At 42.0% G+C, this 15389-nt stretch overlaps 1 protein-coding gene across 2 annotated transcripts in view; it reads left to right on the forward strand.

Moving 5' to 3' along the window:
- ALDH1A2 (aldehyde dehydrogenase 1 family member A2) overlaps positions 1-15389 on the forward strand; it is a 65124-nt gene that overhangs the window by 17105 nt on the left and 32630 nt on the right. For both annotated transcript variants that reach the window (XM_077828029.1, XM_077828030.1), the window contains exons 2-4: positions 13197-13301; positions 13523-13663; positions 15214-15343. In XM_077828029.1, coding sequence (XP_077684155.1) covers positions 13197-13301; positions 13523-13663; positions 15214-15343 — 376 coding nt within the window. The remainder of the gene's footprint in view (positions 1-13196; positions 13302-13522; positions 13664-15213; positions 15344-15389) is intronic.

The following is a 15389-nucleotide window of genomic DNA, read 5'->3' on the forward strand; positions in this document are numbered from 1 at the left end:
TTTTTTCAAATAGGTGTCCCCTATGGCTTAGAAAATAAACACGACAGGTCTCCCCTTGTCTGATGTGCTGCCATTTGCAAAAGAGCAGACTCAACTCTCAGAAAGACAGAAGACTAATTAAGCCAGGGAGATAGGCAGATCAAACATTTGGTGCGAGGATTTTGTTTCATAGGGAGAAGAAAAATCATGTTACATTCCACTTGCACAACCGATTGACAGGAGGTTGTCAAACCCGATCAGTGTCTCCCACTACTACTCAGGAGTTGAATTTCCCACAGAACTTCTGCTCAAGCCACAGCCACTTCCAGCTGTACTGTTTTAACTCAATGGACATTGCAATGGAGTGACTCCTGATTTACACTGGTATAAGTAAGAGCAAGATCTGGCCCTGAAACTCTGTTCTTAAGATATTGATGTACTTTACTATTTTAAAAACTTAAATCCTGATCCATACCCCAGTGCAGTGAATGGAAAGACCGTCATTGACTTCAATGGATTTTGGATCAAGCCCTTGTTGTTTGAGGATTATATCCAGAAAAGCGATAGGCCCCAATCAGAGCTATCCAGACACACAGCACTTGGGATAAGCCTCAAAGGGGTGGTAAAGGTGACTCTACTCCATTTCAATCCATCCCAATCCATGGAACTGCGGCAGGCAGTTCAGCTCTCAGCATAAGTTAGCAGAGCTTCTGTGGCCATTGCGGCACCCAAAGATCATGAGTCTGGCCATATGCTACCTGCCCCTAATGCGCCCCTTATACTGGAGGGATCCCTAGACCAACTTAAAGACTTATTTATTTCACCATTATGGTGCAAAGCACCTTATTAGGGCTGAGGATTTGGCTCAGAGATGGAATGACTTGATCCTGAATTTACTAGCCTGCAGAGCTTGGTGCAAGACATCTTGTCTGACTCTGGAAGGCTTTCCCTGGGCCCAGTCCTTGTCCTTGCTCATGGTCTCTTTGGGAGAAATCTTGACCCTACTGAAGTCAAGGAAAGTTTTGCCTTCACTGACTTCAGTGGGGCCAGAACTTCACCCACGGACTTTATCTGGGAATTATTGGCTGAATAAAGGCTTCAGTATGAGGCTTCTTTTGATGGTCTGGAACACTAGAGAGAGAGAGAAGCTGTTTGTCCCATCAGTTGTGTATAGTTTAATGTCCCACTTGCTTTTAATTAAAATAAAATCTCTGAGACTTGAACCACATTAAAATGGAATCACTCTTACATGGGCGGGGGGGGGGGGGGACTGTCTTTGTCAGTAGGAAACTAGATTCTTCTCTTTGAAATAGGACTTAAAGGACAATGTTAAAACAAAAATAGTGGGCCAAATCCTTTCCCAGTCTAACGAAGCTAATGAAGTTACAGTAGGATTAAATTGTCCCAGTATAGTTCATAAAGATCTTATCTGTTGTGCACAACATTTTAGATTATTCAAAAGAGAAATTTTAAAAAATAGTTTACTTTTCACCTCAAGTGTTTTGCATTTCATCCAGTAGTGACAATGAAACTGGGCTTGTCATGTCACTTTCACTGTGTCAGTTTCTAGGCAATTCCCCATTCTGGTTCTTATACTTTAGTCCCTAGTTGCAAATGTTCTAAATTTCCCACTTGATACATTTTGGATTTTAGATATTTTGTATCTTGTGTTTTTTAATAAAACCTAAATTTGAGTTAACGAATGAAAACCCCATTCTATGGCAGTGTTTCCTTAAGGGCCATGACAACTTGTTCCTGGCTCTACATCCAAATTAGAGCTGGGAAAAATCCCACCTGGTAAAAAAAAGAATGCTCTTCTTCCTTTAGAAATCTCTTCTTATTTGGGAGGTCAGGCAGAGCTGAATAAAAGTCAACAGACAGGCAGCCAAAGAAGGAAAATCAACGTGCGTGTGGGATTCGCAGTCTTTCTGGCTGGTTTCAGTCTCCAGTAAAGCAATGGAACCTCCCAATACAAACATCTCCCTACTGGCTGCTTGCGTAGCTACCTTTTCATCACCTAGGGGCCTGCTCCTGCTCCCTTTGAAGTCCGTTAGAGTTTTTCTATTTACTTCAGTGCAAATGGGATTGGTCCCCTCATGATGGAACAGCAGTTCATTGGCAGTCCTGGCTTGCTTGCCAGAGTTTAAATCTTGTTCACAGTTCATTGTCACTCTAATTAAAGTGATTACAAACAGTCCCCATTTGAAAGACACCTTATTATGAAAACAAACGCTGGACAACTTCAATGGGAGCCACACTGTTCCCTCAGCATTGCTTTAGTGAACAACAGAATAGCCACTGGCAGTTTATACCATTAATCTGTATATCCTGCCTCTAGCTGTGATTCTTCTATCCATCTATTGATTCAGGTTCAAAAGTGGTCCCATCACTGGCACGGCCCAAACATTGGACCATGTCGTGCCACTGGCTTTATAAACAGAACTCCACATTGCTTAAAAGTGCATAGCCCATATCGTTTGTTTAGCAGCCACTGCAAAGCACTGTGTACTCTGTTCATTCACTGCACTACACCTTATTTTATTTATAGTTAGTTTGTTGACCAATCACCAAGTTCTCCACCGACATGCCAAGATTGTATTTTGCCATCATGACGCTAGTTTATAAAATATGGATTTTTCCGGATTCTGTAGCCACCTGTCGATTCCCAGGCAATCACAGAAATGCCCTGTGACACACTGTCTAGAATGCTGGAGGCTTGTTGTATCAAGGCAGCCATAAAAGTGAAGGAAAACAAAGCCTGAGAAAATAAACAAGCTGCACCTCTGATTGGCAATCCCGTCTAGTTCATTCCCTTCCCAATGACGAACTGTTAGAACTCCTGAAATGTGTCCAAAGGAGAGGAAATGAAGTTGCTGAGATGGGAAAGGATATGAAATTTCCTGACCAGACTGAGGTACAGGTGCCCAGTATCTGTGATGTTATGAAACATTTACCAAGGGACTGATGCTGAATTTTTTGCATGCCTCTAAAAGTGTGCCTCCCCCCACCCCCACTCCCGAAAAGTGCTATTATGTATTTCTTAATTCCTCCAGCTATGAGAAGATGCTGGGGGCCAAACAGCTGTGATTCCTTCATAAAGTACTTTGGCATCTGATGCCCCCCTCCCCCTCTCTTGTAGCCTTGGCGTTGAAGGCTCTCCAAGGAAAAAAGCCACATATGAAAAAGGGATCACTTTGATAGAACAAAACTATAACCAGCTACTAAATCAATTGAGTTAGGAAATTCCCATTCATTCCTGCATTCATCCAGAACCATGTCTCCTGTGGGAAGCCATTATTATTTGGATGTTAAAATCCTCTTCCTGTACCAAAAAAACATTTTTGGATCAGCAAAAGTACAAAAACACTGTTTATTAAATCCATGGGAAAATAATTCTATCTCAAAGGAACTGAAAGCTAGGCCACTGTCTGTCCACTGGCGGAGGTTCTTACTTGTGCACCTGGGGATCTTATAGAAAAAGTCTGATGACATCATCACTAAGCAATATTGAATTAGGAATGTAAATCATCCATTTCACTAGCACATCATCTGAGAACATTTTAAAAAAAGGAAATGAAAAGTTACATTGTTGCCACCTGTGTTGATTGCTCTGCTGAATTAAAACAACCCCAATGCTATTGTTCCTGCATATTTTTAGAGAAGACAGTAAGCATGAGAGGCAATGAACATGCAGGAATCCCTGGTGGATTTAAAAATCAGTTCCGCTTCCCAAAGCCAGAGTTAGCCCCAGGGTAAACATCAGAAGGAATTTGTAATTCAACAAAAACAAATTTCTTTCGATTCAGAGCAGCACAGAAGATATTAGCTCTGTGGCATATTTGTGGGGGGGGGGTGCGGGGGAAGCGGGGGGTGTCACTTAATAGGAGTTTGTAAACATAAATTTGCTTACCGATCATGTTCTAGAAATGAATTACAGCGATGTTTTGAGGTGAACATTGTTACTAATAATGATCAAGCCTCAACTGGGACAGACTACTAGTTAACTGGGCTATTATAATGGTTTCTTCGTGAAGCTTAGACTGCTTTGCGTTAGGCTAAAACAGCTGCTACTACTACCCTGATCTTTCAGAAACGATGAACATCCACAAATCCTACTAAGGCCAGTTCTCAGTAGCTTTAAAATTCAGGCCATATATACCATAATGCATGATCCAAAATAAAAAATAGGACTGAGATTATATGTCTGCAGTATCTCCAGGTGACACCGAGAAATCCAGTGCTTGTTTTCTATAATATTCAGGATGATACCACAGGTTTCATTTTTCTAGGTATCCCGTCGTGTTTGGGACAGCCATGTGTCCTAATCAATGGGCCAATGCTTCCCTTGGTTACAACGCCCAGTGAAGTCAATGGGATTTGTATGTGATTAACCAAGGCCCTACTAATGACGTGATTCCCCAGGCAAAAATTGGGGCAACCATTAGGCATTCAAAGCTCTGGATTAGAAACTGTCTATGTGTGTGTGCATGAGAGTGAGTGAGAATATTAACCACGAAACCCTGGCCTGGCAAGAGAAATATGGGGACACACCCTCTCCCATTTCATTTTACTTAGATGTTACAGATGATTTTGGGATAGGGGGGTGGAGGGACCTGAGCTGAGGGCTCCAGTACAATTCCCCCTCTTTTTCCTCCCCTCTCTTCATCTCTGATGACAGCAGGAATATCCCTACTCTTTTGGAAAAGTGTTTTGAGCCCATCACAAGAGTTGGGCAAGAGGGCCCTCTTGTTGATGCCCCTTGTGAATAGATGGCACTTTGAACAGTGAATAACAACCTCCCCCACCTGTTACATTATGGCGTCAGCACTGATGCCTTATGATTGGTCAGTTCATTGTACTGGATAGATTTGCGGGCTATTTGACAAGGAATACGAATAAAATGGGAGAGTTTCTATTCTCTCTTACTGGTCTGACATGGCTGAAGTACTCACTTAAATGAGGGTAGATGGCAAACTTAATGCTTACTGCATTGCTTCCAAAATCTCTCCACTATTTTCCCCCTCGTTTGGCACAGTTTCATTGACAACACCCAGTGGGCTAGATTACTTAACTACTCACATTGCCACATAGCTAATACATGACATACTGTATACTTATTCTTTTCCCTATTGCAAACCACAAAAGTGAACACTAGGATTCAAACAAAAACAAATTACTTCAGCAACTCCTGGAAAACTCAAGTGGTTAATCAGTTACCTTTTATTTAAATATATATGCTTAATGCTGAATTAAGTTGTAAAAACCAAGGGCTGATTTATGGCCTCACTCAGCCTTAATTAACATTGATTCCAGGGGAATAGTAAATGTGAATAGCTTTCACAATTGAGGTTGAACAATGAGCTCGCTGGGTGTTGTCCAATTTGTAGCATGATTTACATGGAAGCAAGCCCTTCTTTTCCTAGGGTTATCCCTTTTTTCATCTGGTGTTTAGGATGGGTTATATATAATCCATAGATAGGAACATTTGCTGTCAAATATTTTCCCTGATTTAGAGCGAGCCACTACAATGGTCACTATAAATAAGGAAGAAAAAAAAACCCAATTTGAGGCTTTGCAGGGATTCCTTGTCCTTGCAATGTGTCATCACTTGTCCATTCCATGGCATTTTTATGAAGTGGCCATAATGAAAGTCAGATTAAATGTACAGGATATATACATTTAATCAACAGCCATTGGAGTCAGTAGTGCTGGAAGAGTTATAAAAGCTCTAGTGAATGCAAATTTATTGCAAAAGAATCTGGGTCTTGGTGGTATGAATGTCTGCTGAATGGTACTACCTGACACAGAACACCTAAAACTTTCAAAAGTGAGTTATTTAAGTGTAACGTTTTGCTTGTAAAGCCGCCAGCTGCTGGATTTCAAGACTTGAAACTGTTCCAAAACATTGGACGAGGTACTTTATATGTGCACTAGAGTAAATACTCTGATTTTACTGCCAATTTAAATGTGCTCAGTTTACAGTAATGAGCTTGTATAGGCATTACCTTGTTTATAGAAAGTGGAACAGGAAGAAACTAACATTAACCATTAACAGTAGCAATTTCTTTTGCCTTCTACCTCAACATTATGCCAAACAGATCTTTCCCGTGCCCTATCTAAGAATCTTTTCTGGTGCTGCTTTTTAAACACTATGGGGATAAATGGAGTATTGAATAAAAATATTACATCAGATAGGTCAAGTTAGTTTTGTGACTTCTGTGTTGCTATATCCAGTCCCTGCTTTGAAATGCATTTTAACAATATATACATGTCCTACATACTGGTGAACTTGATGATTGTTGTTGGTCCCAGCAGAACATGTTGCGGCATTTGTTAAGCTCTTTACAAAACCAGAGCAATTCCATCCGGGAAGAAAACCAAACTGCTGTTCCTGCCCCCTGTTCTCCTTCCCTCCCATCTCAACTTCTTTTATTCAGTCCAAATGTTTTATTACTTCAAGACAGAAAAATTAAGTAAGACGCTTCATGTCTCTGTGCACTCTGCAACCTTGGACAAACATCCTTGCCACCTCCCTGGCCATCTGCTTCTGGAGAGCCTCCTTCGCCCCCCCCCCCCCCCGCCCCAGTATGAGCCTAATGTAAAATCGATTAAAGTCAGTGGAAAGGCTGCCAGCAAAATCCTTGTTCTACACAGGTCATAGCCAGCTCTTTGTTTGTAATATCAAATCTGGTTTAAAATATACGCTAAGAAGTGACAATAACATGCCAGATGAGTCCAGCACGTGGTGTTACTACAGATGATGAGTTTTATTATTTCTGTTGGGTAAGCACCATAGTGTCCCAGTTGGGAGCAAAGCCCCATTTTTTAGGTGTTGTACAAACCAGTAGGACAACACAGTCCTTCGTCTAATGAGCTTACAGTCAATACCCCTGCCAGACCAAGGATGCAACATCCAAACAAAATGATATCTGGCAAATGCCATGTTAGGCCCAAGCTTATTTATACTGTGAAGGTGAAGCTGGTGGAGGGGGTGAATTTTTTAGAACTAGGGGAGCGGAAGGAAGAAAGGAAAGGCAAGGGGACACTGCAGTGGGATAGAGAGGAGCAGGGCAAAGAGAGTGAGGCTGAAGGCAAAGGGAATGTGAAGGAAAGCAGTGTGAGGAGGTTGCAGCTAGCAACAAATTAGCAGTGAGGAAAGGATGTCCAGAGTCCAGGGGTTCTGAAAGTGCCTTGCCGCTCTGCCCTGCTGCTGACACTGCCTACAGAGCTCCTATGGGGGTGCAGTCTCCTTTGCTCATAGGGCTGGCCTTGTCTGGGAGAAGGAAAAGGAGGCAGGGTGGGTCTTGGTTACGGGAGGTGTCCCCAGATGAGTTCAATGGAGGGTGCAGGGAAGGGACCAGTTGGGGCTCAGTCCCTCTCTGCTATGGGCCACTGTGAATACAGAACACACATCCATCATCTCTACAATATTTTCACATCAAGTCATTCAGAATTACCTTCCAGTGGCCCAGTCCATAAAAACCCAGAAAGCTGAGATCCACCAAATCCATGTACATGCAGATCCATCTTGCGCTTGTAATTGCCCATTGGTGTGCACAATTAACATGTGTGTGTGTTTGTCTCTCTCTCTCTCCAGGTCCAAGTCTCACCCTTGACTTTAAAAAAAAAAATCAGATCCACAACACTGTCCTTCACATTTCTCTCTCGGTTTATAGGCCTTTATTTATTTCTGTATGACAATGCCTCCTCTGTAGGTTCCTCATTGAGTTTTCTAAAATAGCAATAATTTATAATTCTCCAGTTTATTTTTTGAAGAGTATCCTTTTGTCTTTCCTTTCTCATTAAGAATTTCCTTGTATCTGGTTTCTCCTTATCTCTTTACTATCTTTCTCACTCCCTCACTTCCCAGGAGACAGACTGCAGCCTTATATGATCTTTCTCACTAGTCAATGATTCAATGTTACAAAGACCTCTAAGGCTGGTGCTTTTTTTAAGGTCCAAGTAAGTTATAACATTGGCTAGTTAACCCTTGTTACCCCAGAGAGGCAGGCAAGTGTTACTAGCCCTGCATTACAGACAGGGAAATTAAGACAGAAGGCAAAGTGACTTGCCCAAGGCGACAGTGGAAGACATTGTGAAAGCCATTATTGGAATGGAGGAGTTCCTGGCTCCAAGCCATGTGTACAGACTTTTAGATCCTGGTCTCTCTAGTAGAAGCCAGCTCCACAACAGTTCTAATCTTATATGTTCTTTGCACAGTGAAAAATAGAATTATGGATCTATTTGTAGTCAGATGAGTTTCACCAAAATTCAAACCCCCATGGAATTATCAAACACACAAAGTCAACTGAGGAGTATTGTGCCAGCCAGAGTGATTACAATGGATGATGTCACACTAGGTATATGGAAGTGCCCAGATCTGGCTCAATCCTGCAAATTCACAAATCTCTGGGGTGTCTTTGCAGGCAGTGTCAGGCAGGGTAAGGTGTGCAAAACTTTGCACATTGTTGAAGAGTTTGAGAGCATAGTGTGCTGCAGTGTTTTCCTGGTATCGTGGCCAAAAAGCATGCAACACCACTTTGGAATATAATGAGCTGTTGAAGGAAGATCAGATCTCTGCAAGATTATGACATTTTGCACAAAGTCAAACCACTTTATCCTCAGAATTTGATGATGACAGTGCATATGGAATGCCTCTAGACGCTCTGTGTCTGCCTGTAAGTGGGTCCAGGTTTCTGACCCATACAGCAATACAGGTAGTACACAAGTTTGATAGAGTCTGAACTTTGTCTTAGGGCAAAGACGTTTTTCCATCCATAAGTTAGACATGGACTTCATGCAAAAGACAGTGAGACCTAATTGTTGAAGAAAGTCCAGTTTGGTGTGACTGTTTGACTCTGCTGGCAGTCTAGGTAGATAAACTAGTCAACACTCAACCCCACCTGCACCAAGGGTTCTGTTGGCCCAGATCTGAGGTTCTGAACCTTGGCCTTCTGTCATGAGATGCCTCCACAGTGCAGGTAGTGTCTTGAGACTGGGGATTGAAATTCTCTGGCTTTTTCACAAGTATCGCACCACTGCTGGCATAGTCTTGGTCAGTGAACACTTCTTGACCAATCTTGATTCCAACATGTGGCACGGCAAGTGCTAATATCCACTTGATAGTTTGACAGACTAGTGCTAGGGTGAGAATGCATCCCTGCCATGCAGCTGAGGTTGGGTAGAAGCTGTGAAAGCTGAGAGCAAATGCGCACTCTTACAGTGGGACTGATGTGACGATCATGTACCAGATTTAGCAAAACATCTGGAACACCAATTCTTTTCAGTGTGAGCCAAAATCCTGATCTGCCAACTGAATCAAAAATCACGTTGATATTGATAAATGCCACATGAAGCAGAAATGCAGCTCAGCCAGAAGGTAAAGTCATCATCCATTGTGGACCACCCAACAGTGAAATCTGATTGCGTGGATGACAATGTCTGTTAAGGAGCAGCTGCATCCTGCCAAGCCGAATGCAAGTGAAGACCTTTCCAGGGACTTATAATAATGAGACTGACCTGCAGTTGCTACATTTGGTGTGAGATGCTTTGCCCTAGTACAGGGACACTAAGATGTCATCTTTCCCTTCTGCTGATGCTCACACTTAAGAACAGCTGATGCAGGCCAACGCTCACTGGTTCCAAAGCATCTTTGAGTAGCTAGGGTGGAATGCCATCAGGTCCAGCAGCATGTCCATTCTGTAACTTTTGGATGACCTTTCATACTTCCTTGGATGATGAAGGATCAGTGTGCATCTCTGGCTCTGCAGCTTTGTGGTGTGCCAGGTTACATAGCTCTGGACAGTCATTAGCATGTATGTGGTTCAGCACATTTTTGTAATGTGTTTTCCATCTGTCCAGGACCTCGTCCACTGATGAGCAGGGAGAACTGTCTGGTTTTGTGATGGGGATGTTAGAAGGCTGTTTATGGCTGCCAGCCAGGTGCATGATGGCTCTGTGCCAAGGTGGCACTGTATCACCAGCTAGCAGCAAAAATCCAGTCAACTCCGCCATATGACACACTGCTAGTTCTTGGAGATTTCAGTGCCGTGACTGGCTGTGATCAAACTCGGTATGATACTGTGACAGCTTTGGTTAAGGTTCCCCAAATCATGACACCACCACCCAGCTTTTGATGTGTGCTGCAAAGGGCTTGTCTCGTATGGGTTCCTGGTTTACTTTAACCTTAACAACCATCACAGTAACTAGATTTCAAACAATGGATGTGCCATGAAGGAAACTGACCACATCCTCATCAGAAATTGCTCCATAGTGAGATCTTATGAGGCCTTTGGCAGTGCAGAAGCACCAGCAAACTCAGACCAAGACTAGCTTCCCTCAGGTCTCACTGTATTTCCCAACTCCTCAAAAGCCAGATGTCCACCAACAGTCAATGTCCAGTGTCTCCAATGTCCGAGGATCCTGCTGAAACCCTGAAATACACACAGGCAGTTGATGATCACATATGTAAACTTCAGATTCTCTAGGACGAATGGGTGATCGCCTAAAGTGGTATACGTAATGCTATGTCACATGCCATGGCTGGAACAATTAGTTTCAGATGGTCATGCAACAAACCTGAACTTTCTGAAGAGGACTTTGATATATTAGTGAAAAAGGCAGAAGCATATAAGCAGGGAAATGTTTGAGAACATAAATGGCAGAAAGGCATTTTCAAGGCCATGGCAAGATGTGACCATGAGATCTAAATCAACTCCCTGGCCGATGAAGCAGAGGAACTGAAAGTCGCAAAGTATAACAATCTGCCTCCTGCCTACAGGAAAATCCTGCCCATGATAAATAAGGCCATGGGTTTGTCTCACCAGATTTTTCTCTAAATTTTCTTTTATCTGTTTGTGTGGCTCCATCATCCAGGCACATCATTTGTTAGGGAAGTCAGGGCCCTTGGCCATCTCTGTTAAGCATGTTCTGTGGGTGGATGTCCAGAGCACAGCTTCAGAGGCACATTTGTCAGTATGACAGCGATCCCTTCACGTGATTCCCAGGTGTAGAAGTCAGAGCGCAGACTCCTGCAATGGCAGTAACAGCAATCAAAAGGGGTGACAAAGTCATGACTTTTGTCTAGACAAGTCTATGATGTTTAGGTTACTTAAATAGGAAGTACCATTTTTGTCCGAGCAGGCTCAGCAGTGAGGATTAACTGATCTCTGAGGAAGCGAGAAGGGTATGAAATGTGTGTCATGAAGTCATCTCCTGTCATGTAGCTATGAACTCAAAAGTGGGCCAGTTGTTGCCAAATGCGTGTATTTTTCCAGTGAAAATGAGCTAGGTTTCATGAAGAATTTCATGGAGGGATGTGGATTTTCTTAGTGAAAATGGACTGTTTTCAAGTGAAGAAGGGTTCACACTGAAAACTCATGGAAACTTATGGCTTCCACCCAACGTCATTGCCCAAGTCACCATTGAATTTTTGTATTTTGGGTGGTGAGAACAGCACTAACAGAGACAGCCACATTCCAGTCTACTAGTAGCAAACTATCATGACCCATGTATTTTGAACTCTGCAGATTTCTACATAAAAACAAATGTTCAGATATTCTCTGAGTAACATAGATCTTTCGTGTTGTTATGAATGAAGGGTCCAATCCTGAGTGCCTTACTCATGGTTAGCGTGTACAGGGTGCATACAATCCTGAGTAAACTGTGAAATGTGCTCACGCCATACCTGGGGTGGTCAGACAGAAATCCTATCTTCAGCAGTGCAACATACTCCCATCTGCCTCGCTTTCCTGCTCTGTGGGCTAGCACACATGGGAGAGCATGGCTCAATGTTCTCCTTATCCCCTTTTGGGGTGGACTGGACCCAGAGCCAGAGAAAGGAAGCAATTCTGATTAACTCTTTATATGGGATGAGAAGCTCCATGTGCCACTGTGTAATGGCCACCCACATTGTGGTCTCCCAGCATACCAGAAAAATCAGTTGTCATTAAAAAATCTTAATATAAACCATAAACAGTAGAGTAGGGATGTCTACAATTTAGAGACAGCTCTGTACAGCATATGCCTCATCGGCCATGGTGTTAAAGGCCTCCTGGCAAAGTGGACGGATGTTCAACACTTTGCAGGATTGGTCCCTTCACTGTGTGCAGTGAAGGATTGATGCTGAGCCTCCTCACTCCCATTGACTCAAAGGGTCACTCAGCTTCTTGCAAGATCAAAGGGCTCAGAAGGGGCTTTCTGTGCTGTAACCGAAGAAAGGGGTCTACCCTATAATCACAATTTAAACTGCCTTGCAGAAAACGGGCTATGAACTTTAATCCTGTCGCTCCAGTCTAAGGTGGAACTCCTGCCCCCACTGAAGTCAATGGCAAAACTTCCATTGACTTCACTGAGTCCAGGACTTCCCCCTAGAGTAAATTATTTGTAAGGGGGCATTTCATATTTGCTAATAAAAATTTGTATTGTTTTCTCCAAAGTCATGCAGTAGAAATTTGGACCCCCTACTATGTAGTTACCAACACAGAGCCCCGCAGTAATGAACCTTTGCCAAAATAGCAACTGCTAGGCAGAATTAAAATCTGCATTTGATTTGTCCATGACAATTAAGATGATATCATTACTAACAGGACTTAACAGTACTTTCCATTGTTCTGTGCAGATATTTAATTCTGTGCTGTGACTTTTCCATTTGGTCATAATCAACTGACTATCTCTTGGAGAATTGTGATGTTTGAGATTACTTAATATTGTCTGGGGTTATTTCAGTAACGAAACATTTACTTGCTGAGATGGGGATTTGAGTGACTAATCCATCATCTTGCCTTAGTCCTGGTAGTTTCAAGGTTTTGCTCCCATAAGTCAGTGATATGTGATTGTTTTTGTACAGTGGATGTCGCAAATTTCAATTTCAACCATGCCACGTAAGCCCAGATCCTCCCAGGTATTTAAGCTCCTAACTTCCAATTAAATCACCGGAAGGTAGAAGCCTACGTACCTTTTGAGGATCTAGGCCTTAGGCCCCTGACTTCAGTGACAGTAGGATCAGTCCTTCATCTTAACTTTTGAACATTGTAAAGCAGAAACAAGTTCAGCACTTTGGTGCCAGAGTCTGCAGACCTTTATTGATGGCTTTAATGTGACTTCAGTGAGGTTCTCATATGAGTAAAATGCTACTTGCTAAATGACTGGTACTACAGAATGATTCAAAGCTTTAAAGTGCCTTTTCTTCTTCTTCTTCTTCTTCTTCCCCTTTTTAGATTTTCATAAATAATGAGTGGCAAAATTCTGAGAGTGGGAACATATTCCCAGTATATAATCCATCGACAGGAGAGCAAATCTGTGAGATCCAGGAAGCTGACAAGGTAAAGTATCCCTGTGAAATGGTTACAAATGTACACTAGACCAAAACCCACACCTCTGACTAGTCCACTCCAGAATCTTCACTGATGATAGACCAAACTTTTATTAACTCCTGCCCCTCATAGTATGATTATGGTATATTGTCCGTTCAGAAATTTCAGATACCAACTAATACTCTGTTAGTGTTTACCCCAAAGCTTTATTGTTCCTTCCTCCTCAACAGGTTGATACGGACAAAGCAGTGAGGGCAGCTCGCCTTGCTTTCTCTCTAGGCTCAGTGTGGAGGAGAATGGATGCATCGGAAAGAGGCCGTCTCCTGGATAAACTAGCGGACTTGGTTGAAAGAGACAGGGCAATTCTTGCTGTAAGTGGTGTAGGGGGAAATCAGAAGTTGTTTCATGTATGAGCTTTATATTCTGAGAGCAAATAAGTTCATAGATGTGTAAATGTGCATGATGTTGGTGTCAGATTGGCTAGTGTGTCTGAATAGGTTTTCCATTGACTCGAATGGGCTTTGGATCAGACTGTGTGTGTGTGTATTTGTAACTTGGTTTTATGTTCTAATATAAAAAAATGGATAACTGCATAAAACCAATTGTGCGGTACTACTTAATAAAATGATAGATGAAATGCTGTGCAGTACTGAACCAATAATGCACAGTTTAGAAATTATGCTATTTAGCACATACATTAAGCTTATAAACTGAAGCATTGTTAATGTTGTTTTCTGCATGTCAAGTGCTTTGGAACTAAGCTGGTGAACATCTTAATTCCAGCTTTGTCAACACTTAAATCATGTTACCACCAGTGTATGCTGTAAAATCGCCATGGGGAGAAGGAAGTGGACAACAAACCAAGCTCATTATGCCTGTCATTTGATTTGTATGTCTAGAGCCAAATTCTTTGCTGAATTGCATCACAGGCAGTGCTACTGACTTCAGTTTGGGATGTAAGTCAGTGCAGAATTAGGCCGCTACTCTTCTGTATACAAATTACATTTATGGTCTGTATCTAGTCATGTGTTATACCTGCTATCTTATCTCCACTGTGCTCATTCATAACAATTTCTATTAGATAATGCTAACTGTTGAAAGTTAGTTAAGCTATTCAACATCTAAGGACATTTTATTGGATTCTTTTCACTAAACAATCTTAGGGACTCTTAAGAGGATGCCTAATAAGATACTGTTGTCAATAGGAAAATTGAATTAAAAATGAGGCCCTTCGCTTGTTAAATTATGAGCTTCCCTAGAGGAGAACTTGTGTATTTGATGGTAATAAATAAGCTGGCTGTACACTGTAGATATCTCAGGCCTCAATGGGGGTTTTGGCAGCCGTTTATAGAAAATTTTATATTCCCATCAATTATATAAAGAGGAATACGTCCATTCTTCTATGAATTCAGATAGTTAATGTAAAGTTACAAAGAGTCCCTTCTCAGCTGTTACCATGAACATAGCAGAACCTAGTTTGACAGGCATTTTTATCTTGGCTCCTGATCAAAGAAATGCTGTGTTGATGTATTTGAACTAAACACAGTGACTATTAGGTGCACACACACACACACTTAAAATCATAGGGATTTTAGGGACTTTTAAAATTACTAGGATTTTTCAAGAAAAATTCTGTATGTTTCAGATCAGTTGAAATATTCGACAAAAGTTTCACTATGCAACTCTTGAGAAGTCTTTGTTCCTAGTATTATAGCACCCCTCCCCCCAAAAAAATACAGTAGCAGTAAAATGGGGTCTTAAACACTACTGTGAAGTTCCTGATGTTGGGGGAAGCCTGGTTTGATCCTCGTTTCTATTCATCTGTCACTAATGTCATTACATGAGCAGTTGGAGTATTGCAGTCTGCAGAGCCTGATGTGCTACTTTGTTCATATTCTCTTCACTTTCTCTTGTCCTCCAGACCATGGAATCGCTGAATAGTGGCAAACCCTTTCTGCAGGCTTTCTATGTAGATCTTCAGGGAGTCATCAAAACTCTGAGGTATTATGCAGGTTGGGCAGACAAGATTCATGGAATGACCATTCCTGTGGGTAAGTAGAATTCACAGAAGCAGCAGATTCTACCTACAATATGATG

This window comes from Eretmochelys imbricata, chromosome 10, assembly GCF_965152235.1.
Source record: "Eretmochelys imbricata isolate rEreImb1 chromosome 10, rEreImb1.hap1, whole genome shotgun sequence".
NCBI lineage: Eukaryota > Metazoa > Chordata > Testudines > Cheloniidae > Eretmochelys > Eretmochelys imbricata.